Source organism: Embiotoca jacksoni, unplaced genomic scaffold, assembly GCF_022577435.1.
Source record: "Embiotoca jacksoni isolate LCO1_2020_lvr unplaced genomic scaffold, fEmbJac1.0.p SCAF_6, whole genome shotgun sequence".
Lineage (NCBI taxonomy): Eukaryota > Metazoa > Chordata > Actinopteri > Embiotocidae > Embiotoca > Embiotoca jacksoni.
The window spans coordinates 21,632,538-21,660,496 of NW_027185414.1; the positions used below are offsets into that span (position 1 = coordinate 21,632,538).

The following is a 27,959-nucleotide window of genomic DNA, read 5'->3' on the forward strand; positions in this document are numbered from 1 at the left end:
TTATTCAAATCCATTGCAAAATGTAATGCCTTCTTTCTCGGTTCGCGCCACACTCCTCCACCAAGTTTCATAAAAGTAGTGCTCGTAGTTTATTAGTAATCCTGCTGACAACCAAACAAATAACCTACATCAAAAACATCAACTCCTTGGGGAGGTAATTATTATTATTATTTATGATTATTTGGGCTTTTAACAAGTTGAAAAATGTAGTGACAAAAACTATTATACGTATTAACAAAATGGGCAAAAAAAATGTATATATATATATATATATATATACATTTTTTTGCCCATTTTGGTCCAAACTGAAATATCTCATTGGATCTATTTCCATTAGGTTTAGCTCAGGTTCTTTGTACCAAGAGGTCCATGAAGTGCTAATTTGAACATTTGCATGCTAACGTACTGGTTATCCAATATGGTGCACACCACTGCCTGCCTGCCATAGACTCGTGTGTATAATACACGTGTATATGACTATGGCTGCCTGCTTCATCATGTTAGCATGCCAGTTTTAGCATGTAATGCAAAGCATTACTGCGTCAGTTTCTCAGAGCTGCTAGCAGGACTGGAGGCCATCTTGTTCCTGCAGATAAAATGACTGCATTTGAACTCGGGTAAATCTCTCATTAGAACACCTTACTTCGCGTTTTTCACACATTTTTGGCCACATGCCTGCCTGAGTTGAGTACGCTGCAGTGACTTTAGTGCGGACTGGAGCTGGTGAGTTATTTGGAGAACATTGGTAAATTGCATAGATTGTAAATTGTACCTTCTACCAATAGCCTGGATGGATGTGATGCGTTCAGGGGACATCTGTTGTAGCAACAATTCCCCCTCTAAACTGCATGAAAACTACAGATTTGTACCGTAATGTGTAGTATAATGTTCTTTTTCTTTTTTACTAAATTGCTATAGAAAAAAAAGTGCCATTCAGGAACTGGTATCGAAGTTGAGGTATCTGTACCGGTGTCGAACATTTTTGATTGACACCCAGCACTAAACAAAGGTAAATACACCAAACCAGAAACATAATGGAAACGGTTGAATACCACAATGTGTGTTGGACACTTTACCAGTATGTCATCATGTAGCTGTGTCTGAGATGTTTAGCTGAGGTGGGGTCAGAGTGTAAATATAGGTTTTGAAAAGGAGGGGGTACTGATGTCAAGTTGACTTTATTGACTTTTTTTATGCAGACATTTTGACTCCTCATTGTAGGGAAAGCTCAGGTGTATTAACGATGGCTCAGCTGAGTGTTCCTGTGAGCCATGACAGTGAACCAGCATGCAGAAAAGCAGGACCTCCCCCTATTGGAGCAATCATCATTGATACACTGAGCTTTACATACGGGTGAATTAGCCAAACGCTTTGTCTATACCGAAGGCGTTCCTGCCAATTTAATTCTCAGTTGTGCCCCTTCTCCTTCCTCTGAGCTGGCAGGCAGGTTGAGGAGGATCTTCTCTCACAGTACAGTTCCTTTGTCTCATCTCCCAAATCCTCCAATCTCTTGCCTCTCCTGTCAGGTGGGTTTTGTTGGTTCTTTTAGCACCACCAACCCCCTCCAACTACATTCTCCGGTTCTGTCCTCAAGGGCATTTTTTTCATCCACATGAATTGCTGGAACTTCAAAGCTCACCGTCTTTTCCACAGCTCAATGATGTGCTTTGTTTGCTATGAGAGTAAATGAAAGAGAAATGGCATTCGCTATTAACCTGAACTAATTGAACTCACTGAACTAAGCAGTATGTTTCATAATCTCACAACAGTGTGATTCATGCATATGATTCATAATGTTAGAAAAGATAAGGGGGCCTCCAGCTTTGGTTACATAAGACAACCAATTGTTTATTTCTCACCTCTGCTATACACAACATAAACAAGCAGACACACAATCTCACAAACACTCTCACCCACACACTGGTCATAAGAAAATATACAAAACAAAATATGGCTGTTTATATGCCATGTGGGCTGAACACTGATAATACAGTGGAATGATAACAACAACAAAAAAAAAGATCATTCGTCATCCTCTTCCTCATCTTCTTCATCACTGATGACATATTTCTTAGCCTTTTTGGTGACCATTTCCTCATCATCTTCGGACTTTCTCTTGCCGGATCCCTCGCCCTCCTGTGCAGAAGGAGGACAGAGATGACACGTTGAAATGAGGTGTCAGCAGAAGACGTTTTGTGCTGCCTTCCCGTACCTTCAATTTGTTGAGTGCAGTTGCAATCATTAATCTATTTTTGACACCATCAACTCTTTTATTGGACAAACAGTCTGTGCAGAAGTAAATTAATCTTATTTGAAAGGTGTAGGATTTCCTGACCTGTTCACGTAAGGAAAATGTGACAAGTTGGCTTTTTAACCTCTACAGTGTCTTGCCTCACACTGCCCCCTGTCTGTCCACCAGCACACTGCACGTACCTCATCACTGTCCAACTTCTTGGCCTTCATCAGCCTCTGGGCTTTATCATCATCGGAGCCTTCATCACTGTCTGACGAGTAGATCCTCGCTCGCTCCTCTGGATTGGGGGCAGAAGAAGGGAGTATGTAATGTCAGAAGAGGGAATAATTTAAACAAAGTGACTGCAATGAATATAATATATATTCCTGCTCACCTCTGAGGCCTCCTCCTCCCTTGTATTTGCTCTTGATGGCTGCCAGGCTGATCGCCTCATCGCCCTCCTCGTCGTCGTCATAGCGATCGGGCTCCAGGTAGCTGCTGCTCAGGCCTCTCTGGTGCTGCTTCTCCCTCATCCTCCTCTGCTGGGACTCCCTGCGGATGGAGGCTCGCAGTCGCTCCTCCTCTTTCTGCAATGAGGGAAACCAGTTGGAATTATTTTAAGCAGTGATTTCTCTTAAGTTGTACGGTGTGGCCTGTTGACATTCAAGACAAGTTTTTTTGAGCTGCAACTTTATTTTTTGATCATTATCAACAAACTAAAAAAAATTTCTGAAATATTTGGGAATGGGATGCAAGACCTTTAGATATTAGGCTCCATACCTGTGGAACCAGCATCCAGTTTCAGTTTGGGACTTTGGACAATATGTTCAAGGCAAAGCCGAAAGCCTTCCTTTTTAATACAGTTTATAATCAGAACAGGCTAAAATGACCGCGAACCTGCTCTTATCCATTTTCTCCCATGATTCCCATGCATTTACTACTCCTGCATGTTGTTTGAACATATCTTTTTAACATGGACATTTCCTTGATAGACATATTTTAATATGGTTGGTCCTTTCTATTTGAATTGAATAGAATTAAAAATGCAATTCATTCATTCATCTGTTATTCATGTTTTTCCTGTATTTTGTTTCTTATCTACCTCCTTTAGTTCTCCTGTCTTGCTGTAACAACGCAATTGCCCATTTGGATGAATAAAGTTCTCTATCTGTCTATATTAAATGAACAGCTCAAGGCAGAGTAAGAATGTACAAGAGAAAGGGAGGCACCTGTTTAGTTGGGCTGACGGCTGGTTGGCAAAAACCTGTTCTAGGCATCCGCTTCCTGAACAAGCTGTACTTTTGAAGAAAAAGCTGCTTTGTTGATTATTTCCAACAATAGTTAAGATGTTAACTGAAAAACAAACAACTCGCAGGAGTGGCTGCAAATAATGAGGTAGGCCACGTGTGGTGGTCATTATCAGGAACTTGGAGAAACTTTCATCATATTGGACTTAACATTCTGACTGGAAAGAGAAAATGTGGGCATGTGAGAAGGCGTATTTGTAAGATCAACAGCTACAGTCTGCTGCACATCTATAACAGCTGCTTCAGGTGAGACTGAACACAGTGCAACTCTAAACGATGCTATCAGCAGTGCTTGTTTAGGTCAACAGTAAATCCACAAGCAGACAAGCTGACACACCGTTTCCATCTCACTGACCACTGCATGGCCTCGTTATGTAAACACGTCGGGTCACGTCTTTATGTAACGGAGCACGATGCTTGTCAACAACTGGCCTCAACTTTTATTTGGGTCTCTGTGGTAACAAAGACGATTCTCAGACACACCTGAGGAAAGAGCAACAGGCCAGCGCAGGGGGACAGACTGTGAGCGCGTGTTTACCTTGATCATTTCGTTGCGATGCGACTCAGGATCGCGTCCGGCCATGGGAAGGATTCGGATCTTCTGCGTCTTGGAGCATCGGTCAGCCAGGGACAGGGTCATCTTCCTGTGGGTGGCGCTGTCTGTAGAGTGCGGCCTGAAAATACAGAAGATGCACACCATCGATGTCAGATTTAAGGTGAATGTTCATATTCCGTGGCATAATTTCTTAAAGCACATTTAATTTAAACAAACTTGTGTTTTATTTGTGATCTTTCTTTTTGGATTGTTTGCTAAAAAAAGCTAAATTAACACATAACTGGCCAAAAAACATCTGTATACACTGCCAAACCTGTTTTAGCCCACAGTCATTAAACCTACCGTGTGAGGTTTTGACTATCACCCTGGAACAATGTTTTTATGAGTGGGCTGCTGCATTTCTATCTTGTGCGTGCACATTGCACTCTCTCCATGTGAAGCATATTCCTGCCAACAGTTTCACGCTCTTCTCCCTATTGATAGTCCTTCCCACATAACGCACCCAGAAAGGTAACAAAGAGCCAAAAAAAGAAAAATTAAGTTGCTTTTATAGTTGATGGAATTCCTTCAGCAGATAACTGCAAAACAGGTTGTGATTTATAGTTAAGCATCAGATTTCACCTGTTGATGTCACCTCAGCAACACAGGACAATTGTTGTTTATAATAAGGGCATGTCGTGCTTTATATTCCTTGTATTTACACACTTCAATTTTCTTTTTGATGACACAGCGACTTAAAGATGAATAGCACTGGAGCTGCCTCTAGCTAGCCAGTTCACCTCAGGAGACTACTACAGAGATGTTCTCCTCAGCTTAGAGACAGAGAAACCAGCTCAGCTGAATGTAAAAAAAAAAGAAAAAAGAAATAAGGCTTTGCAAATGTTTTATGTGGAAAGAAATTTACGAAATACGCCCTCTTGCATCTCATACCTCATACATAGGTTTGGACCTAGTCTTGTTGTGAAGCTTTCTGTTTAATGTTTTGGTACCACAGTTGTTTCAACAGAATCCGATTTTTTTTCTTTGCATAGATAGACATTAAAAAAAAAAAAAAAAAAAAAAAAGGCTTCAAGTCTAATGTAACATGCAGTTAATGCAGGGTTCTGCTCTGAGACCACTACAAGCCTACTGAATGTTGCTGTGAATGAAAGTAGTGTCCAAATTGCTTTGAGATCATTTTTTAAATTTCAAAATTAAATTGAGCTTCATTAATTCAGCTGTGATTACTGAAAAACTAAACTCTGTCTCCATCCCCTGACTGCTTTTGTTTCATTGATTTTTGAAGTTGCTTGAAGCTCCTTTTAAAAGAAAAAAAATAAACTGCCCCCTAACCACTTCCACTCTGAGCAGCTTCAGAACTAATCCTAATCAAAACTCAGATGATAATACTCAATCAGAACAAAAGCCAATGTTCTGTCCGGCAGCACTGGGGGCTGTTGTGCAGTGAGGCAGGTTTGGCCGGTGTCCTACTGGACGCATGTGGTCTGAAAAGACAGAACATTCAGGTGGACCTGGGGGCAGTAAGAGGCTTACGCAAGGTGATCCAGGGACTTACAGCATAAAGTACCTTTCTGAATGGAGCCTGAATGAAGGGAGCTATTGTTGTTGTTTGGAATTAGAGGTAGCCCGGGGCTTGTTTCGTGCATGTTTGGCTGTCAGGGAGCCAGACAGAGGAGGAGTATCCTTGGCAACTCATGATTTATGCCTCGAGTGAAAATGTGTGTCTCTGCGTGAGAGTGTGGTCCTCAGAGCGACCGGTCAACGAAACAACAGAGGCATGTTACCTGAACGTGAGCTTGGTTTTGAACACAGCCTGTCCCTGCAGTCCAGTACCCTGTCGGATGAACAGGTGGTTGTGGTCCCCCTGAAGAGGAGCTTTGTACACATCAAACACTTCGTTCCCCAGGTGGAGGGACATGCTGCGGCAAGAAGAGGACACTTAGAAGCTCGTCGTGTTCACAGCGTTACAACCCCGACATCCAGGGAGACCTGATACACACCTGCCGTCAGACCATTTGACAATGCGTGCGTTGCTCTCTCGTGTTTCGTTTCCCTCCTCATCTCTCTTGACTCTCCACCGGATTGTATTCTCCACCTGTAGGAGCAATGAAGAAAATCTGGTGACAAAAATCTAAACTTTTCAAACAAGCATCATAGAAGATTTTTAGGACCCGACGTGTTTTCAGTTTATTTCATTTTCCGCCTATGCAGACAAGAACATACCTTCAACTTGAGCCTGGTCCTTCCCTCTTCATCCAGCATTTCCTCATCTTCAAATTCATCCTCATAGTACTGAGGATCAAAGGGTCTATAAAGGCAGATTCGATGAAAATTCAAATAAATTAACCTTAAAGCTACACAGATGCTTCATGGTCATTAAGATCCAACATGTTTCCCTTTCCCATCTCCTTTTATATCATTTCTGATCATTTCCCTACATTTTAAAAGGAGTTCATAGACCATCATGTTCAATATGTGTTGTTATTGTATATATTTACAGTGCTGAGCTTCTGACCTGGGCTCCACAGACAGGAAGTTGGGCAGCTTGACAAAATAAAGGTCAGATCCCAGGTCAGTGCTGACTTTTGGGATCTCTACTTCAATACGTGTTTCGGGTGCAGGCTCCTCTTCTGCATGATCCCCATCCATGCCATCCTCTGTATCCTGGACACACACACACACACACACACACACACACACACACACACACACACACACACACACACACACACACACACACAAAAAGAATGTTGGAAAAAAGAAAAAAAAAAACAGTGTATGATTTAATGACCCGTGATAATAGGGATCGGCTCAGAGAGGCTTAGCGAGAAGCTCTGAGAAAAAGAGATTTGGGAGCTCTTATGAAAAAGACTGCACGATTAAAGAGACTTGATGATTAGTGCAGGAAAGAGACAGAGGACAGATAGATACCAGGGGCTGTCCCGGGGTCGGAGGCTTCTCTGCATCGCTGTCTGAAGAGATGTCGTCAGCCTCTCCAAACAGGTCGTCTGCTGCCGTCTTCTTTACTGTGGAACAGAGTGGAAGAGGGACTACTATGAAGTATATAAATGCCATGAAGATGTCAAATTCAGCTGCAACTACCAGAAATAAAACTGAATTGTAGCTGCTGCTCTGAACAAACAAGGTCGGGTTGGCAGTGAAAATATTTCTTTCTGCTTTCTTACCTTTCTTGGATCCGATATCACTGTCCGAATCTGAATCAGACGCAGCTTTTGCTTTGGTTTTCAGTCTGAGAAAATCATCTTCACTGTCACTGCCCTTTGCAGACTCTGAAAAGTAAAATCACAACAGTATATTTTTCACATGACAGCATTGGTTTAAAGTGCAGGACACATGAGCACATTTTTCAGTACAAGTAAATGGTTCATTACCATGTGCAGAAAGTCTAAGCGAAAAATTAATCTCATATTAACCTCAGTTCTGAGCTAAACCTCAGAGCTTGGGATAAAATGTTCGCATATGGCCCTAATCCACGCAATCTAATGTGTGAAGATTAACACGGGAGGCTGGCTCACGATCTGGTTCACGTGCCCCGTTTCTTCCATCTTTAACACCCGACCCCCAGGACTACCTGACTTCCTGTTCCTCGGCCCCTCGTCGTCGGAGTTCTCTCTTTCTTCGTCCGAGTAATGACGTTTCTCCTCCTCATCCTCCGACTGGTCGCTCTTAGCACCTCCTTCCCACTTCTCGTCATCTGATTGGTTCTCCCTGCCAGAAGCTTCCCCGTCAGACCGAGGGGTCCCCGGCCCCGATTGTGGCGTCACAGGATCACTGTGCACACTGATTCCAAACAAACATATAGACAGAAATGCATCAAGAAAATCTGGTCCTCCGAGAGAAAAACCAGAGCCACATTGATTAACCCTTAAACTCATTGTTGTTGTCAAAACACTGTAACATACCTCAGGTTGCTAGGAACTTGAATAAATAGGCAGATTAAGCCATATATTAAAGTAATACTGCTGTCACCCTTGCAGAGCGTAATATTAACAAATCGTCTGGTGTATATATACGTTTCCTACAGTTTTTGAAAACCAAGATATAAACCAAATCTGACGTTGTTGTGGGATTTGTTGGCTATCATCTCCAGTTTTCTCTGTGAAACAGTGATGTACATCCTGCGTGCATATTCGTACCTTCTGTCCGATCGAACACTGCCCCTCCCTGAGTGAGGACTTCCAGCCCCCGACATCCCGCTGCCAGCCGGGCTTCCTACGTCCGACCGGTGGCCCCCGTCATCCTCGTCTTCGTCCTCCTCTCGATGGTCGCGCTCTGAGCCGCTGTGCTGCTCTACGTCCGAGTGATCGTTGTCCGCCTGGTCGGAGTGCATGCTGGCGTCCGACTGGTTCCCTGAGCGTTCGGACTGGTTGTCGCTGCCGCTGTGTTGACTGTGCTGCTCATCCTCGCTGTCGTCTCCAAACAGCTCCTATCAGGTGGAAGGAAAGTTGGAAAGTTTAGATCATGCACAGACCACCGTCATTACTGTGACCCTCCACCCCTTTCCCATCTGTGCACACACACACACACACACACACCTTGACTGTGAGACAGATGTGCATAATGATTGCAAGACATTCAAAAGCCAATTAGTAAATCCATTTTTCAATGAGCGTACATGCACCACTCCAGTATACTTTTCAAGTTTTATTGTTCACACATTTTACAGAATCAAAACTAAGCAGGGAACTATTCTTTTTTCTTGATAACAATGAAATGTTGAATAAAATGACACGGATCGCAGTGTAAGTCAATATGTTTTGGTCAGTTTGTTTCCTGGGGCACATTTTAATTTTTTCCATAGGCATTATAATATGCAACAGAAGAACATAAGACAGAAACATTGATTAGTTTCTCGCCTTCATATGCTTATGACTCCTCAGAGGTCACAGTTGGAGCTGAAGCAGCATTTCCAATACTTCTGCTTGACACATATGCTGACTGTGGATTTGAAAACTGTAACTAAATTTACATTACTAGACTAAATGATTGATTAAGTGGATCTTGGATCAGGGTCATGCTGGCGGGCAGAGCGTGTCTGAATGTTGTATAAAAGACCTAAAAATGAAGGCACATACCTTATTTATACTGGGCTTCCCTGCCTCCTGGCCTTCGTCGTCATCATCATCATCCCGTTCCCTGTCACTGTCGCTGCCGCTGCCTGAAGCGTTGCTGGCAGACCGCGGTCTCTCCGGCTCCGAGTCTGAACCGGAGCCAGAGACAGATTCTGCAGAGCAACAAAGAAGATGTGGTTTTTTTTCTGGTAAATGGCATCGTTCATCACTTCACACAGTACCTGATCACCAATCATTATTTTCAAAACGCCACATGAAATTATTGATTAATTCTATTTTTATTTTTTTATGTAAATCCTTTTAGAGGGATTTACCCATGTTGCCCATCCTCAATGCAAACTGAGAATAATGTTCACATGCAGTGTAAGAAATTAAGGGAAACAAGACACCTCAAGAATGCCCTGAAAAAACGGGATTGAGGTGCAAAAATTGCCTCCAAAATTGCAAAAACCTGATTATATTTACAAGTTGTCTCCTGATTTCTCTCACTCATACATTTGGTATTCTTTACACATAGGGATGATTGCAGACTTCCCTATGTGTAGCACTGGAATTGATTTAATTTACTCCTGTTCACACAAGTTGGTAATTGCTGTGGTCATCTGGGCTTAAAAACAGTAACTTTATGCACTAATTTAGTGGCTGTTTTTTTTTTCTTCTTCTTCTTAAACCCCCAACATTTTGTCAACACTCCAATTTTTTTTGACAGTGGGGTGAAAAAGTAATTAAATTTCTTTCAGAGGTTCACAAAGTACATCAAGACATTTTTAAATACATATTTGACAGGTAAATGTTGTGCCTATGTGGCATTAAATGAGATACTTCTGGCGGGCTGGCAAGAAAATCTGACTTGATCACGATGTTACTTTATTTTACTTTAAGCCCATTGAGGACTGTTGAATGCACAACTTCAGAGTGTCCTCTCATGCTGATAAATTGTCTTTTAGTTTAAGCATTGTGCAACCAGAAATTGAATGTTGGTGACAATGCTGCACTAGTTAGTAAATGACGTCAGATCAAGTCTTGATCCACGATTTTGAGCGTTGCCTTCATTTTTTATAACATACATGCACAGATTAAATTAAAAGTTGTGCTGTACGTTAACACAACACACGTGTCTGTTCATGTTCATTGTTTAAACCATGATGTAAGCTCAAGAATCAAACAGAGAGGCCGAACATGCAGTTTAAGCCAACTTGTTGCAGCAAAATGAAATAAAAAGCCAACTAAACGAAGGAAAGAACCAACGTGTCGTCATTTCGCTGAGCTAACGTGTGGAAAACATCATGAAATCATCGTTTGTATTGATTTATCACGCAACCCGGTGTAACGTTCAAGTACTATCCGTGACCATTGCTCGAGCGGAGCTAATTTACGTCATGAAAACCTGGATACAGCGGATGAACCAAAGTTTACACTCAAACAAGCCTTGCAGCGGCTCAGAGACAAACATTACCTCGCTGATCATTGTCGCTGTCCCCATCACTACCGAACAATTCATCCATGTCCGCCATTTCTTCTAAACTGTAGTAAAGTGTACCCTAAGGGAAGTGATAGCAGTGCTTTGAGGAAAGGTTTTACTTCCGAGTCAAACTGAGGATGACGTGCTGATGTAGCGAGTTCTATCAGACACAAGGGGGCGGTATAAACCACAATAAACTCTGCGGCCGTGTTAAAGTGAGTTGGACAAATTATTATTTTTATTTATATAGTTCTATATTTCTTTTTAAATTGTATATATTCATTCTAATATACAAAATGTTATTAATATTATATATATTATGTATATCATTCTTCTTCTTCTTCTTCCTATTATTATTATTATCATTACAGAAATATTACAGGATGTTGTAGTTATTAAGTCCTAATGCCCATTTTAACAACCTTTCTGTCTTTGCTTGGTATGTTTCTAACCATTTGCACTGGACTGGATGTTGGGAGCCATTTGACTTCAGCTGTGACCCTTTATTGGTGTTTCACTTGCCAGATGCTAAAACAGGGAATCTCACCTTTCTCTTTAACAAAGTCTGTGCAACAAAACACCTATTCTAGATTTGCTATGCTTCTTTGAGGTAGAAGGCACTGTGTTAAATTAAAGAGGTTGACTAAAGCCATGGAGATAATTTTGACACCCAAGATAAACCATTTAAACCTGCAGCCAAGTAGTCTTCCTCTCACATAAGAGATGGTAATCAGCTAAAGGATTACTATCACTCATCTGGTTTCAGAAATAAGCTACTGATGTATGTTGCCGCACCCACATCACTTCACAAAGTTTCTGTGTTACAGGTGAGGCATCTTCTTACAGAGCACATATTGTGTGAACCAAGAGGGTACATGAAATTCTATACCCACTATTGTGTAACACAGTGTAGTAAAAAAGGAGGATGAGCTCTTTTTTATCTGTAAAATTAATGGATAAGTTAAGGTTTTAGTGAACACAATGTACATTGATGTACTTGTATGAAAAGGGGAGAGGATTTATATGTGGAAAAAGGTTAGGGTTAGTCTTCACTCTGGGTGCAGCCACAGACATAACACTGGACAACCTGTATTTGAGTTTTTGTCTTTTGTGTGAATGAAGTCAGTCTTTTTGGTCAGTTCTTCCTCATCGAAATCTGTAGACTGAAGATAAATGTTGTTGAATGTTATGCAGATTGCAAAATCCCCTGAGCCAAACCAGTGATTTGGGGCTATACAGTATAAATTACATTTACATTACTTATCACTCTACTATAAATAGGCCTTTGGCTTTTTGTCATCAAAACTAAAATGTAAGATTTAATTAGCAACCATTTCAGCAGATGACACTGGAGTGGTGGGTAGTTTGATGAAAAAAAGGTTAAATATCTTCTTACAAGCTTTTTCTGTGGCTTTCCGCTGCTTCTTATGGTCTCAAACAGAAGCAGAAGCAGAAGTAGTTTGCTCACTCATTAAGGAGATGTCATACATAATTATTATAATGAGTAGTGGTGAAGCAATCATTCAAAGCTGAACTTTTGGCCTAAATAACTAGTCATATATTTTTTTTGGTTGGCCACAGATTTCTTTTTGTCACAATTCAAAGGATGTTCAAACAAGGTTTATTTGTTTTTATTATTTATTTATTTATTTTATTATGTATTTTATTTATTTTTTAATTTTTTTTTAAATTTTATTTTATTTTATTTTATTTTATTTTATTTTATTTTATTTTATTTTAGTTTAGTTTAGTTTAGTTTAGTCTTTACTATCTCTCATCTGATTGGTTTCAGTAGCTAAAAGGGACGGATAATTAATGCCATTGGTTCACGTCAGGCATACTCTACTCCTATTGGTTCAACCACACGTCACTCAGAGAGCGCCTCGGTTTCCCTTTTCCTGTGTTACCGCCCTTGGACTGAGTGAGAAATCAAGCCCAGAAAGACATCGCATTCATTGAGGGAAGACTGGTGTCATTTGGAGATTCTTTAGCCAGGTCCCTTTAGCTCCAGGTAAGAACCTAGAAACTCTGCGGAGTTTTAAATTCGTACGTCGCGACCAGTCGTTTCTACTTCCTGTCACTTTATAGCTGTGTGTGGGTTTAAGCGACTTCAGTCAACTGCAGCGGTTAGCTTCGCTAGCTTCAACGCCTCACCGTTATGGTGCCACTTTTACTCCACCCGACCGGTGCAGCGACGTTACCGGACGACGCGTCCCCGAAACGGGTTTCGTCTGGCTTTTAACTTACCGCCTTAGTGTATGTGGGGGAGCACAAGCGACGTTGTTGACGGGCAGCGTGATAATCGTACACACATGTCAAAAACGGGTTAGCCGGCGCGGTTCCGCACAGCAGACGAAGTGTAACCACCAAAATAAAAGCGCTTAATGTATATTAAAATTAGTAGTGCACGATGATATATGTCATTATATAGCAGTACTGAGCATCCTGTGATTAGTCTGGGATCATGGTTATTGCTTCATTTTTTTTTTTTTCCATGAGTGTTGTTGTGGAGTGCAGGGGCTGATTTAATCTAAGCTGCCCATCCCTGTCAGCCAGACAATACATTTCACAGACGGGCCGTGAATCCCCCCCCCACCCCCCACACCACCTCCTCCTCCCCACCACCTCCCCCCCACCCCATGTTTTGAAGACAGGAGTTTCAGTATGTTTAAGGACATAGTTTTGGTGGGATGACTCACCAGCGTGCAGGGTGAGAGAAAGCCTGTACAACTTGTTAATGAAGGCCATTGTGCCTGTGACAGAGAGTGTACTGACACACTCCTGGTTTAAGACCTGATGTGAGGCTTTTTGTGTTTCTGTTTCTGTGTGTGTGTGTGTGTGTGTGTGTGTGTGTGTGTGTGTGTGTGTTCACAAAGGTAGTTTGGACCAGCAGGCCTCGGTGGAGAACCACAGGGTGTGGTCCACGTCTTAAGGACGACGTCTGCTTAGTGAACTGTGTCGTCGTCCCCCCCTCTTATGATTAGTAGTGTTGACTGCTGACACGGCCCTTTTGGTTGACACTGCGTACACCTTCTGCAGGACAGTACTGCAGATGCAGATAAACTGGCTCGTCAGCCTTTTGTTGAACTCTCACCTGAGAGGAGCCACACTCATGAACGGTGGCATTTGTTTGTTTTTACAAAGACGAAGTTCTGTTGAGCCTGTTTTATTTACACAGTGGCTCCCTGTGAGATCCTGCTGAGCTCGAGGGGCAGAGCACTCCTTGAAATCGGTCCTCGTTTTATAATAATCTAGTGTGTGTCTGGAGTGTGCGCTAGGGACAGGGAAATATACAAATCTTGTGTGTTTGTTGGAGAGACGCCCTACTTCCTGTGTGGGCCTTGCCAAGTCTGTACAAGAGTACGAAGGAGAGCAGTTTTGCATCGACACAAAGTTAAACATGTGGATCATAGCTATTTACTTACAGCCTTTTGCAACCTGCTGGCATGTGCTGCAGCAACAACAGGTTGGCCCCTCCCGTCTGTTTTGGGTTAGTGTGTTTATAGTCAGAGGTAATGGTGCAGCATCTTCAGCTCTCCCTCCACTGTCCGACACCAGGTCTTCTTGGGTCAGTTTACCATAACTATTTAAACATTTTATTCTCCTGACACCAACGCTATCTTTATTGTTTTTCCGTTTTCACGCGCTGCGGTGAAAATACCTCGGTGTTAGGGTGATCAGGCCTTCCGTCGCTATCTCTGTCTCCCTCCATCTGTTTTCTATCATTTCTAACACTTCCACGCACCTCAGGAGCCGCTGAACATGAAAACCATCAGGGAGACGAGAGTAACAACAGGGTGGTGAGAATAAAAGAGAATAAAAACGGGAGGTGGGAGGAGGCCGTATTGAGGTTTGTCCCGTGGGTAGCAGAGCTGGGTCGTTCTAACTATAGTCTTTTTGTGCTTTATTGGGCCGGTGTTCTGTAATAATGTAAAACCAGGCAGTGCCGGTGCTTCCTGTTCATCTCTGAGCTGCAAATTACTATTCCTCCAACGCATACCTCTGGGATCTAAATAGCTCTGGCAACCTGGATATTTCTTGCAAGATTTATACTTGACAATGCAGGGGTTTTTTTTTGTGGGTTTTTTTTTTAGCTTCTAAGAGTTATGTAATATAAACCAGTGATATCTGAGATGGCGTCTAACATCACATCATATTAAGTATGTGATGTGATGCAGTGCTTTTCCCCAGTTTGTGGAAGACTTCGGTGCATGTATTTGGTGGAAGTCCTCACATACAATGTTGTTACATTTTTCAATTAAAAATGGGAAATCCCACGATATTATTTTTACCATATACATTTTTTTCCAGAAATTTGAAAGAGCTAGATCAAAACAAAACTTGCTGGAGAAGTAGACTCGGGGAACAACTCCATCTATTAGATCTTTGGAAAGTCAATTACGTAGTTTTGATGGTGTACACAATGATTTAAAATTCATTGGGGAGTCTTAGGTCACAACCAAAATGGCTCGGGCGCTGCACCGTAGCATAAGAATCATACGATTGTAGAGAAAACCCTGTAATATCAGACACCATCACTTTGTGAAAGAAGATGGAGCCTCACCATGAAACATGTTCATACATTTCCTATTGCAGGTATTGATGGGTCTGCCTGTCATAATCGCCTGATTGTGATTATGTGGGATAACCGTTTGTGTACGCGTTAAAATCTTTCACATTCATCTAAACAAAATAAGCTCGAAAAAAATCTAACAGAACTCATATTTCCACCACCTTTTCTACGTAGCTATCCGATGTTTAAGGTTTGACTGGCGCTCTTTTAATGATGTCATCTTGTTGCGCCCCTTTCTCTGGTATGGTTTAAAGATGCTTAACAAACATATATTTTCTGTCATAGATTGAGTTGCAAAGCCAAACACCACCGCCAATAAATAGCTTCTTTTTTTTTTTTTTCCTTCATAAGGTGAATGTTTGTCATGAAACTAACATTAACTATAATAGTGGCATAAAATGTACAGTATTGAGTTATTGTAACAGCCCAAGTGGTGGCAAAGGTACAGACAGATTTCTTACTTTTTACTCTCTGCTTTTCTAGAACTTAATTTCTAGAAGAATTTTGTCATTTCTGGGTTCATGAAAGAAGCCACAGTGTGATTTTTATAATTTAGTGTCATTCTTGTGACCCACCAGTCAGAGAGTGCTCAGCATTCAAAAAGGATTTTTGAGGTTATGCACAACCTCAAGAATACAACTTGGTTTAACTTTTTAAAAGTTGCCACAAATCGTATAGTTTTGCTTGTCATTTTCAGATGGTTTATTTGCAGTCTGGGGGGGGGGGGGGGGGGGGGGGGGGGAGACTCAAAATCAACCCTGTAAAGTGAATAAAAACGGTTATATCGGTCAAGTGGGGTCAGTGTGCAGGTCGGTGCAAGAAAGCTGAAGGTGGCAGGTTTGCAGTATTATTGGCTCTGAGCCATCTGTTGTGTTCTTGGAGGATTAGCGGAGCAGAGAGGGAGAAAGGAATCAATCAGATTGGACTAATGGATCCTCTCAGTGTCTCCATCTCGGCCTGAGCCCACCCATTGCCATCATTATCCGCGTCTGCATGCTCCATTACGCTTCTGTCGGCGCACGCACTCCAGAGTGCTGGACCTCGGCCTGGACCGTCGCTGTCGTTTTAACCGTGAATGATATGTGTCCGTGAAGTGGAAAATGAGAGAAAGTCGGATAGTGTGGTAAATGGTGTTATTTTGAGCTGATCTTGCCATAAAAGCATTACATATGTGTGCGTGTTTGTGCACGTGTGTGACTTCTGTTCATCCCAGGCCGTATCGTCTCCGTGGCCAGAAATGCCACATCATTGCCGTCTGCTCTTCTTAGAACTGGTCTGGGGTGACGGATCATACTTGATATGATACTTGATATGGTGCCAGACCAATATTTCTATATGCTCTCATCCGCTAGCAGGGATTTAACTTGTGTAAAATTGAATGAGAAGAGTTCAGTTTGGACATGCGGCTTTTTCGCAGTCTTCCATTTCAAACATGTTTCTAGATTATGGAAACTCGGCGAGCTGTAAAGTTAGAATATACCCGTTGTGGTTTCTTTTACACCTCAGTGTTGATGAACAAAACTCTTCTTTCCAGAAACAAGCTTGTGACGATATCACGAGAAACAGATTGAGCTGCTGTTTCATGACCACAGCACACTGAGCCCAGCTGACCGCTGTTGTGTTTGCAGCACAGATAAGGATGTTCATACAAGTTGGGATACATGGGATATTTTTAAACATAGCTCTGATGCTGAAATGCTGTTTTCAACTTATTCAATTGTAAAGATTTTCTTCTATACGCCTTTATTTTGTAGTTTACGAGGTAAATGGCAAAATGGTCTGCACTAATATAGTTACACTTTACACTGTTTCCAACCAACCACCCATTCACACGCACCAACGGCGACAGAGCTGCCCTGCAAGGTGCTCGCCTTTTTTGATCAATTTTTGGGGAATAGGTTGAAGTCACAGGAGTAGGAGTGGTCAGGAGCAACAATTGTGTTGATGCAAGTGAGAAACGTGTTTTTTTTTTTTTTTTTTTTTTTTTTTTTTTAACCTGCTGTGAGCGGGCGTCATGTTTGAGAACCAAAGTACCATCGCAGTACAGTTCAGGTTGTTTGCACCGAATGTTTTCCCCTCACGCGCCTCAGACCATCCCAGTAGAGCAGTCGGACCCGAGGGGACAAGTTCACAAAAGCAAATCCCACCTGGTGTCGCTCCTGACGCGATGTGCCTTCTTCGGTCTCGGATAGTCACGTTCTGCTCCCCTGAAACGTGAATGACACTCAAAACACCTCTCCAGGCTCATTACTTGATTGCCGTCGGCTCTCTGAAGCATTTCATGAACCGCCTTTGCCGATTTCCCCGAGTTTGACACAAATTTTGATGCGCGCTCTCTGCTCAAGTTCATGGTGAAATAGCAAATTTCCTTCCTCACTGTTGGCAGCGATAATATCCTGCAGTAGGAGCGCTAGATTGTACTCTACTGACTCTGTTTTCCGGTGTCTGATGAAACTCCGGCACAGTCAAACATCAGGGTGACATTATTATTCTAGATCATTCTGTTTTTCATCAAAGTCATCCCTGCTGTCACTCGGCCTTGCCGATGCCCCTGCTGACTCTGCTAATCAGTTTAAGAAGTAAATGTGTGTTGTTGGAGTGGACTGATGGAGGAGGTGAGGGGAAGAATTAGGCCTGGACAGAGGCTGCGTTGTAGAGACCAGCAGCTAAACAGTGTGAGAGAGACACAGACGGTGTAAGACTGCTCAAGGAATTTTCTGGACTGGACGACTCAGTCAGGCGGCTCCATGGAAATGGCCCGAGAAGTTTAAAGAATCCTTGGCTGAATACATAGTTGAGTATTTTTTTCTGCTGTTAGGAATGGTGCGGTGTTTTACAGCTGACATATATGAGGTGAGTTGGTGATTTTCCTTGCAGTCTAGGAAATGTAAAGGGAGCAAACATAGACATATGTATGTAGAAATGGATGTAAACTTTGGGTTGTAAGAAGTGAAGTCATTGCGCAAGGGCATTAAAGTGCAATACCACTGAGGGGCCACTTGGGGCTGGCTCCAAAAAACCCTGGCTTTAATAGACTACCATTCATAAAGTGTCAACTTCTCAAGACATAAAAAAGTCGGTAAACTTTTTTTCCACAAGTGGTGTCATTAGTTAAATACTCTCTTCTGATCAGTTTGCTGGTGGTTCTTCTGAAAATAATTTCATAATTAATTCAATACGCCTCAAAAAAGAGGTATGTTTGGGGGCACACATGGTTTGATTGACATACCTGGGGTGTGGTCCGGTTTCTGGTATAGGTGGGCGGGGCATAGTGGCTGCAGGTTTTCAGTCAGATCCACACCTCGCTCCTCCCCAGCTCGTCCACATATGGTCACTTCTGGATCCAAAAAAGACAAGATGGAGACCAAAAAGCCAGATTCCAGGCTTCAAAACAGCAGTTCACAAACCAGTGGGGGATGTGATGTTGCATTACCACGAGGTAGCAACTGCAGCAACATTCCTCAGCTCAATTGCTGCTAAACTACCAGTGCATTCAAGTGTCCCCAATTTTCCACATACACAAAAACAGGGTGATTTTCCCCCTTGCAAAATAACTTTTTTGACTGCAGCATGAGGCAGCTCTTTGGGACAATACAAGTTTAAATGTGTACAGTGAAGTGTGCATGAGTGATTAGAATAAAAACCATCTGTGGAGTCCTGCGGGGAATCTGGAAACGATGAGGTCACTGTGTGTTGGGACCGTGGCGTGGGAGAGGGAGATGATGGCTACAGCCTCTTCATTTTGTTTGACAGGATACGCTCATTCACTTATCTGAGCTTTATTTAATCTTATTTAGTCCCAAAAGAAAAATATACTTATAACTTTCCACAACCATTAGAGAAAGCCGCTTTTTTTTTTTTTTTTCCTTGATAATGTGTTTTAAACTTGCACAAAAAGAGGTGGGAGTGGTCAGATAATATGTCTGACCATGAGAAAGTTCTTTCTTTGTTCCAGCTGTGTGTGTGTGTGTGTGTGTTGCATCATTGCATCACAGCTGTGATCAACTATTGTTTCACAGGGATGAGACAAACAGTTTTGAGCTCCGTACAGTTTTCTTTCATTGTTTGAGTCGTCCAACTTAAAAGGAATTTTCGGCACCATCTCTAATCATGACGTTGTGTGTGTGTGTGTGTGTGTGTGTGTTTGTTTTCAGGTAGCCTCTCTGGTCTGGAGCAGTAAACCCGAGGAGTAGCAGTGTGGCTGTGGTCTGCTGTTCAGTGTTGCTAAGCAAGCTATAGCTGGCACCATGGCGTTGTCATACAAGAAGGATCTGGACAAGTACAAGGATCTCGATGAAGATGAAATCCTCAACAAACTGTCGGCGGAGGAGCTCAAACAGCTGGAGACGGCCCTCGAGGAGATGGACCCTGAGGTCAGGGCTCGGTGAGGGTTGGAGGAGCTCCAGGGCTCCTTAGTGGGAGGAAGTTGTTGTGGCAAAGGGATTTATTGAGAAATAAATATAAATTCAGAAAATAAAGCATTTTATATATATACACCCTTAAAAACCCTTTAACAAATTGTTTACAATCATAATCAACACAACTCTTTAGTTATGGAAAATAAGTTAAAGCTGCAGCGGCTCTCAGGCTGCCAAATGTTTGTGTGTTTATTTGCGAGTCGAGCTGTACAGTATAATGAAATGCCTCCCAAGCCCCCTTGGAAGTTTTATTTATCTTCCATCTAAACCGAGTGAGACTAATCACCCCACATAGTGACCGCACAAAGCTGACAGGAAACAGTCAGCCGCAGGGGAAAAATATTAATTTCTCAATCTCATGTCAGCAAATAGGCAAAGTGTGCACTCAAAAAGAGCCACTGCATTTGGTTTAAATAGCAGCAGTGTGCACAGGCTGGCTCGACCACCCTTGCTAGATTTCCACACATCCTTGTTCATTTTTATGTCTTTATCCTTTAAGCCATGTACAAAGTTAAACTGGTTCACAGAATATTTACTTCTTGTTTTGAGGAGCTTGTAATTCATGTTTATTTCCCACGAGGCTCTCGTAATCCTACATCTGACTACCACGCACACCTGAAGATAAAAGCAGAGCAGCATGCTCAAAGAAATGTGATGCCATAGTGATGAAAGTATCCTCAAATACATACTCTGATGATGATGTGGGGCCTGAGTGAACAGCACTGTGCTGGCACAATGAAACATTGTATGCCTGTATATTTTCATTGTCGTGTTTCAGAAATATTCACATGATTGCATAAATAGATATTTTTGCAGAAGTCATAGATCCATTTAGAGCTTAAAAGCCTGATTCAGCAGCAGTAATAGCATATAGATGGCAGACTTCAAGACTGTAGTGTTTGTATTGGAGTCTCCATCATTTGATAGGTCTAATGTGACTCCTTCTCTCCTCTCTCCTCAGAATGCTCTGCTCCCGGCAGGCTTACGTCAGAAGGACCATACGGAGAAGGGAGCTACAGGACCGTTCAACAGGGATGGTCTGCTCAAATACCTGGAGAAGGAAGCCATGGAGTACAAGGACAGAGATGATATAGTGCCCTTCACTGGAGAGAGAAAAGGTGTGTTTCTGTTGTTCGACAGCGGTCTCCAATAGAAGACCAGACCGAGCTCAAATGCAAAAACAGTTTGCCTTCAAATATTCAGTAAAAACGACCATATTACCGTCGTGTTTGTAGCCAAACCACTTCCACACTGAACAAGTCACTCCCCGCTGTGGAGCTGCTTTCAACCGTGCTTGTTGTTGCTGCTGAGCGAATGTTAAGACACCAGTTATGACATCATTACATCAACAAGTGGGAATATTGTCATGATCACGACAAGATTTTTGTTTTCATTATAGTAAAGTTGCACCAATATTATGATGAACAATACAGCACGGCACACCCCTCGTCTGACATGACTTTTACTACATTTTTGTAGTAAACCACAATGCTTATTGGTAGAAGAAGGTGGGAAAAGCCACAATATTCACGTTTTGTAGTTCAACATAATCACAAAGAAACTCAGCAGATTCCACCTGTGATGGTGTATTTTGTATACACTGCTCTATTGTCATTAGTAACACCAGTAGCACGGTGCTATCGCATGTTAGGAGTGTGTTTCTCAGGGGAAGGAGACTCCCGATGCGCCTGTGTGAGAACCAAAGGTACAGACACAGCAGTAATTACTGCTCTGCTGGCTATGCTGGCATTATTAATGCATGTCTGCTGTTATGCAACATACAGCAGTGTGGGGGAGGTGTGTTTGCACCAGGGGATCGGAGGCAAGGAGTGTCAAAAGAGGAGGCAAGTTTAGGATTTAATGTCTTGAAACTCAGGATATTTTTTATTTTATTTTTTGCTTATTGGTTGTTTCCAGATTAGATTAGTGAATCACGACTTGATTTGCTCAAAGCTAAAGCTCCGGCTGGAGGTTTTTTTTTTTTTTTTCTTCTGGAGGAAGCGATGCAAATCTAAGCCTAAGGTCCTATTTGAATAGGAAGGAATAATTATGATAGTTGTTTTTTTGTTTGTCTTGGCTCATTGATTGAAATCCATCAACAGATATCCGTGTTGCTCACTGTTCGAGGATTTAAACTGCAGATCTGTGTCTCATGTCTTAACGACACAATAATGTCCCAATGTCATGAAACAAATCTTAAATTTTACAATCATTCAAACTGGTTATATGTAACGCTCATAGTTATATCCAGTAAACAGGCTTTTAGCAGGCAACTGTTCCTATAGTTTTTAAATTGAAGGAGTGAAAACACAAGGCTTTTAATGTGGGATGGATCATCACACCAACCTCTGATATCACACAGTTCTCTGCTCAAGGGGGAAACATACTGAGTTTTGTCACAACGGATGTTTGTAGCAGGAATTTTCTCAGAAGAAAATGGGAACCAGATGGGATTAATGTTGTTGTAGAAACTGAAATAACCTCCCAAAAGAAACCTGTTCTGTTCAAACAAGTTTTAAGAGATACCTTTGGCAATGTTTTTAGAAAAGACCTAGGTATCATTTTTATAACGTGACAACATGGCAGAAAAACAAACAAAAAAAGTGAGTCGAGTTGAAACTTTAATGTGTAGAAATGATTTTCGAGAGGAAGACATTCCTTTTGTTGGGGCCTTCAGACAAAGTTACTCCCTCACTGCAGAGGAAATATGGAACTGACATCTTCCCCTGACCTCACCATGGCCTGTTAGACATTATACTGTGTGTGTGTGTGTGTGTGTGTGTGTGTGTGTGTGTGTGTGTGTGTGTGTGTGTGTGTGTGTGTGTGTGTGTGTGTTCTATGACAACATGGAAAACTCTCATTACTGTGGTTGTTTCGGTGGAATGTAGCCGGTTCTCTTCCTCTTGTTATTCTCACCCCCTGCTGATAAATAATGTGGTCACGAGTGTTTGTTTCTCTCGTTTCAATAACGCACATAATTTGCCAGGAAAACAGACGGCTAAAAAGCCACGGCAACCATTGAAGACACTTCAATTAATGTTATTGTGTCAGTCTTTCTTATTATATTTCTATGAGCCATCTTTTTTTTGTTTTTTTATTGTTCATTCCTTTTGTTCGCCCTTGCCCCTTCAGGGGTTGTCAGCGTTGTTCACATTGTGTTCTGGTGAGATGATGGTTAAAGCTGATTATCTCTGATTGCATTTGGAGAGATGCACATTATTTGCAGCATGTTCAGTGGAGTAAAGCTGAGCGTCAGAGCAGGAGAATATTACTTAAAGCATTTAAGATCACTTTGATTAAAGTCTGATAAACACTGTTTTTTTTTTGTGGTTAGAGTGGAGGGTGTGGTGGCGGTACCACTTAAAACACAAAGATGCACCACATGCCTCCAGTATTCTGGTTTCTTATGCATTCCTTTTGTAGTTGAAGCATTTGCCAGGAATCATCCCTGTGTAACTGATGTGATATTTATGTCACAAAATGTCAAGGCAATAGGCTGTATATAAAACTGGAGGTAGTCTGCAGATCTGTAAAGTAAAGCCGATGGGAAGGTGCCGTAAAGTGTAATACGGCTGAGGGCCACTGGGGTCTGGCTACCAAAAAAAAACTCTGGTTCCAGTAGATGCTCATTCAAAAAGAGTCCACTTCTCTCATGAAATAGTCAAAATAAAAATTCCATTCCATAATCAATGAGACATCAAGCCTCAAAGAGAGGTATGTGTTGTTTGATTGAAACGCCTGGGGTGCCCTCAAGTTTCCAGTGTAGGTGGGTGGCCATAGTGTCCACAGATTCTCAGTCACATCCACCCCACGAAAAAACAACCAGATGGGAACTGCCAAAATGCCAGACTCGAGGCTTCAAAAGGGAAGTTTGCAAACTAATGGTTACCGTCATGGTGGGCTGCCAAACCCAACTCCTGTATATCAGAGTTGTCAGTCTGTCTGCACAGATTCTGCTGCTCCAGACAGACACTGCTTTATAGACTTTATTGGCCCGTTTTACCCAAAGAAGTTGTGCAACGTCGTAACCCAATGTGATTTCCTCACCTGGTTAATAACGGATAACAAGACTTCAGGCTGGCCAGTCTCTTGTCCTTTGTTGCTTCCGGCGGGTTAAATGTCGCTCCAGAGGGACTGGTGCAGGATGCTGCCTGATGACTGTATTTACTGTTCACTGGCTCTCAGGAAGTGCCAGAGCCCCCCACTAGGGACCAGTTTCAACAATTTGAGGGGCTTGACTGACTTTGTAGGAGGGAAGAGAGGGAGGGCCTGTTCTCGGGGTGTTTGGATTGAGGAGAGGAGCAGTAAATGGCGACCAGTGTATGGGCTCTTTGTCCAGTCCAAGTGCTTGTTGCCCAAGCAGTGCAGTTTAGATTAGACTCAAGTCATTGTTCCATGACTTCCTTTGCGCTTTCTTGCCTTCGATAGGTTACCATGGCAACACCGTAGTTGTCAAGACAGTCGTGGCTGGACTGAGTTCAGCCAGTCTTGAACTGCCGATGGCTGGGGAATGTTGTGTAAAATAGCAGGAGGCCCAGACTTATTTAAAGAGCACATTTCTGTTCACACTTCACCTCCTCATCAGAGTCACTACTGTTAGTATAAGCCGGCCGAAAGAAGAATTTCAGTCAATTTGATATATCAACAAAGTTCAGTCACAGTTGATGTTATTTGGATTTTTCAGCACCGACTAAAAATAGTGAAAGTTCATATTGAAAATAAGATTTTCTAACTTTATCTCTGATATTTTATATATTGCAAGAAAAAATAGGATTTGGGTGCGACACAGTGTAGAAATGACTTTGAATGTAACAGTAAAGCGAAAGAGAAAGTGATGACCATTACAAGATCCAGAACAAATAAAAAGAGGTTGTGAATTGAGAGACACGTCCCGATTAATGTTGGTGTTAATTCCAAAACTCCGTGTGTGTGTGTGTGTGTATATGAGCTAGGATAGTAGGAAAGGGTTTAGGAGAATAACGAGTCACATTAACCAACAGTTGGACTTTTTATTTTTTGAAATGGGAGGTTGTGTAACATCCCATAAAACATTCACCCGCCTGCGTGGACCTGTTTCTTCTGTCTTTGTTCATGTCAGGGTAATTTATTGTTGCGAAGAGAATTTATATGATGGATGAATTATCTCTTTTTAAGTTTAGTATTGGACTGAAATTCTTCTGCTCTTCTTTCTTCATAGGTAAAGTGTTTGTTCCCAAGCAGAAACCAATAGAAGCGTGCCAGGAGGAAGTCACGACCCTCGATCCAGAATTAGAGGAAGCTCTGTCCAGCGCCACAGACACGGAATTGTGCGATCTAGCAGGTAAGAATGAATAAGTCGGCCTCAACACAAGCTAAACACAAGCTCCTCACCGTCGGTGTTTCCCCGTGCGTTGATGGGGAGAAATAAAAAGGCCCATTGAGCAAAATAAAGCCATTTGTCTTCTGTGCCGTCTCGATTTGTTTACCTTTATTTACTCTGGAGAACACATGCATGCACACTGATTCCTCCCCACAGCTACTGAGTGCATGATTGGCTTTTGTCCGCAGCGATCCTGGGTGTTCACACGCTGGTCACCAGCACTCAGACGTACGACGGGACTGGAAGTAAAGACGCTTACAACAGTGAGTGCAATTTCACTTTTGTTCATTTAAAAGTCCCTGAAGGATTCCTGATCTTGACGTCCGGATGTGTATCTTTTCTAGATGTGATCAAAGGGGAGAAGATGAACCCCGTGTTTGATGAGCCTCCCAATCCCACTAATGTTGAAGAGACTCTGCAGAGGATAAAAAGCAACGACGGCTCCTTAACGGAGGTCAACCTCAACAACATTAAGGTACACGGAGACACAAGTTTTCAGTGTGTGTGTGTGTGTGTGTGTGTGTGTGTGTGTGTGTGTGTGTGTGAGCCCGTCGGACTAACTGCAGCGTGTCCTTGTTGGTTTCTCAGAACATTCCCATCCCCACGCTGAAGGACTTCGCCAAAGCCATGGAGAAGAACACGCACGTCAAGAAGTTCAGCCTGGCAGCGACACGTAGTAACGACCCAATAGCTGTGGTGAGAGGGAGCGCTGTGCTTTGGTTTGTGGGCTTTGAACTGCTCTGTTGACACTCTGCAACCCCTTAACGTCTTTGCTCTATTTCCTCCTCCTTTCTGTTCTTCCGTCCAGGTGTTCGGTGACATGCTGCGGGAGAACAAGACGTTGCAAAGTTTGAACTTGGAGACCAACTTCATCACCGGGGTGGGGGTGCAGGCTTTGGTTGATGCCTTGCGGGACAATGACACGCTCACCGAGATCAAGATAGACAACCAGGTACGCTTACAATGATCGAGAGTGTCTCTTTGCAATTCTCACTTTTCACTTGTCAGAAACTTTTAAAATAGAGCGGCTTCATGCTAGCCTGGCTCCACAGAGCAGTCTTTGCTGTGATTAGAGTCTGGTTTGTTCAATCAGTAACCAGTGGGGGTTGCTAAAAGCGATGGCATTCAAGTCTGCCATTTGTTTCGAAATGTTGTTCAAACAATGGTGGCAGACCTTGAGGAACAGATACAAACAGTTGCAGGAATGCCAGCAGATATCGGAGCGTTGAAGCCGGAGCAAGTGAGTCTGCGTTGGTCATTACCGACATGTTGTTGCTCTCTGCTCACTCTGCGGAGAGTCTCTGCTGTTTCCAGCTCGGTGAGCTCGAGCCAACTACATATATCGTATGTTGGTCACTGTAGATTGGTTAAAGACTTCTCCAGCAGCTGGAATAGTTGGAATGACCTGCAGGCCAGACTCGATGTCGCCTCTCTCATGTCTCTAACTGCAGTTTTTTTTTCACACAAAATGATCTTGTTTCAATATACAATACATTTTGTCACGCTTTTTGTTCGAATTCAACCTGTTCCGTGATAAAGTACGTAATTCACTTGCACTTGTTAAAAACATTATTGTGTGTTCCAGGTCGGAGTCTTTTTCTTTTCTGCCATAGACCAAAGTGACATTCCGACTCTGATGATGCTGATCTCTGTGTGTGTGTGTGTGTGTGTGTGTGTGTGTACTTCAGAGGCAGCAGCTGGGTACGACCGTCGAGATGGAGATCGCTAAAATGCTGGAGGAGAACAACAGCATAGTGAAGTTTGGCTACCACTTCAACCAGCAAGGACCTCGATCCAGAGCAGCGGCAGCGATCACCAAGAACAACGACCTGGGTATGAAACACACACGCGCGCACACGCGCACACACACACACACACACACACACACACACAACAATTTGAGGTTTGTTTCAACTTGTAAAAGCCGAGTTATTGCGTCATCTATGACCTTCCACCCGGTATCTACAGTTTATAAGGGAGCGTCCTGATAAAGTCCTGATAAATTGTCGTGACGTACTGGCTCAAACATCTGTTCAGTTTCTTCTTCAGTCCACAGTGACGACCTCTGCTCTCTCTTTTAGCTCCTCCTCCTGTCAGAGCTGCGGTAGCACAGGTCTGATGCATGGGTGTGGCTCAAAGTGTGTCAATGCATCAATCATAACAGCGATTTCTTTCACAGTGCTTGAATAGAGAATTCACTGCATTAACAGTATGGAGACTGACATTGTGTGATGTCACGTCTTTGAGAGTGATGACGTTTCACGTGTTGTTTTCTGTACACACTGACACGCGCTGTTGAAATGGGTGTAGACTTTGGCCCCATGACGACTCGCGTAGCGTCTTCAGGATGAACTAACATGCCTGTGTAGGTTGAAAGTGGCCTCGCATGTTTACAGTTGTGCTTTTTTTTTTGGCTCTTTGTCATCCTGTTCTTCCTCTCTAGTCCGCAGGAGGCGAGTGGAAGGGGACCTGTAGGGACGGAGGCCGACCCGTCTCCCAGCCAATCCTGTTTTTTCATCTCATCGCGTGGAATAATTTCAGCCAATGCCCCGGTCTCATGTCACTCTGTGGAAACTTTAGTCTTGTGCCAAACTGTGGGGCAAGGCGCGCTCAACCAGAACATACATCTGAGAAGAAGGGAAATAACTGGAATACGCCCGCTCCCCATACACGTTCAAACTTATGTTTATTATTATGTTGTTATTGAAGGTGTAAATCTTGTTAGTTTTTAGTCATTTCATTTCAGATGCTCCTTTTTTTTTTTTTTTTTTTTTTTTTTTTTTTTAGCCTTTATATTATCTCCTGACTTTTTACTTGCTTTTTTTTTTTTTTTCTTTTATACAATGCTGTAATCATGTGAACTAATCATGAACATTTACAATGTAACAAACAACAATAACGGCTTTGTGGAAACGGTAACTAATAGTATGAAACCCCTCGATCCTCTGTTCTCATAGT

At 42.5% G+C, this 27,959-nt stretch overlaps 2 protein-coding genes across 2 annotated transcripts; one reads left to right on the top strand and one right to left on the bottom strand.

The window, feature by feature from the left end:
- Positions 1-1,822: 1,822 nt before the first annotated feature.
- leo1 (LEO1 homolog, Paf1/RNA polymerase II complex component) lies at positions 1,823-10,740 on the bottom strand. The gene is made up of 14 exons (XM_069174268.1): positions 10,646-10,740; positions 9,193-9,341; positions 8,254-8,543; positions 7,689-7,897; positions 7,282-7,386; positions 7,028-7,122; positions 6,612-6,760; positions 6,320-6,404; positions 6,097-6,191; positions 5,881-6,015; positions 4,079-4,214; positions 2,628-2,820; positions 2,434-2,531; positions 1,823-2,136 (listed from the first exon to the last, which is right to left on the bottom strand). Exons 1-14 carry the CDS (start codon positions 10,701-10,703, stop codon positions 2,023-2,025), a joined length of 1,911 nt encoding a protein of 636 aa, XP_069030369.1. The 5' UTR covers positions 10,704-10,740; the 3' UTR covers positions 1,823-2,022.
- Positions 10,741-12,555: 1,815 nt separating this feature from the next.
- On the top strand, positions 12,556-27,771 carry tmod2 (tropomodulin 2). Its single transcript, XM_069173981.1, has 10 exons — positions 12,556-12,662; positions 19,379-19,597; positions 20,604-20,760; positions 24,840-24,962; positions 25,190-25,264; positions 25,346-25,476; positions 25,590-25,697; positions 25,810-25,953; positions 26,690-26,834; positions 27,445-27,771. The coding sequence occupies exons 2-10, from the start codon at positions 19,472-19,474 to the stop codon at positions 27,474-27,476; spliced, it is 1,041 nt and encodes a 346-aa protein (XP_069030082.1). The 5' UTR covers positions 12,556-12,662; positions 19,379-19,471; the 3' UTR covers positions 27,477-27,771.
- The last annotated feature ends 188 nt before the right edge of the window (positions 27,772-27,959 follow it).

Bases quoted from the DNA above. Each gene is read 5' to 3' on its own strand.
- tmod2 (XM_069173981.1), top strand. From the start codon at position 19,472: ATGGCGTTGTCATACAAGAAGGATCTGGACAAGTACAAGGATCTCGAT. The intron at 25,265-25,345 runs GTGAGTGCAATT...TATCTTTTCTAG, and splicing joins AAGTAAAGACGCTTACAACA to ATGTGATCAAAGGGGAGAAG. The intron at 25,477-25,589 runs GTACACGGAGAC...TTGGTTTCTCAG, and splicing joins TCAACCTCAACAACATTAAG to AACATTCCCATCCCCACGCT.
- leo1 (XM_069174268.1), bottom strand. From the start codon at position 10,703: ATGGCGGACATGGATGAATTGTTCGGTAGTGATGGGGACAGCGACAAT. The intron at 7,123-7,281 runs GTAAGAAAGCAG...TCTGTTCCACAG, and splicing joins TGATATCGGATCCAAGAAAG to TAAAGAAGACGGCAGCAGAC. The intron at 2,821-4,078 runs GTAAACACGCGC...CCCTCATTGCAG, and splicing joins ATCGCAACGAAATGATCAAG to AAAGAGGAGGAGCGACTGCG.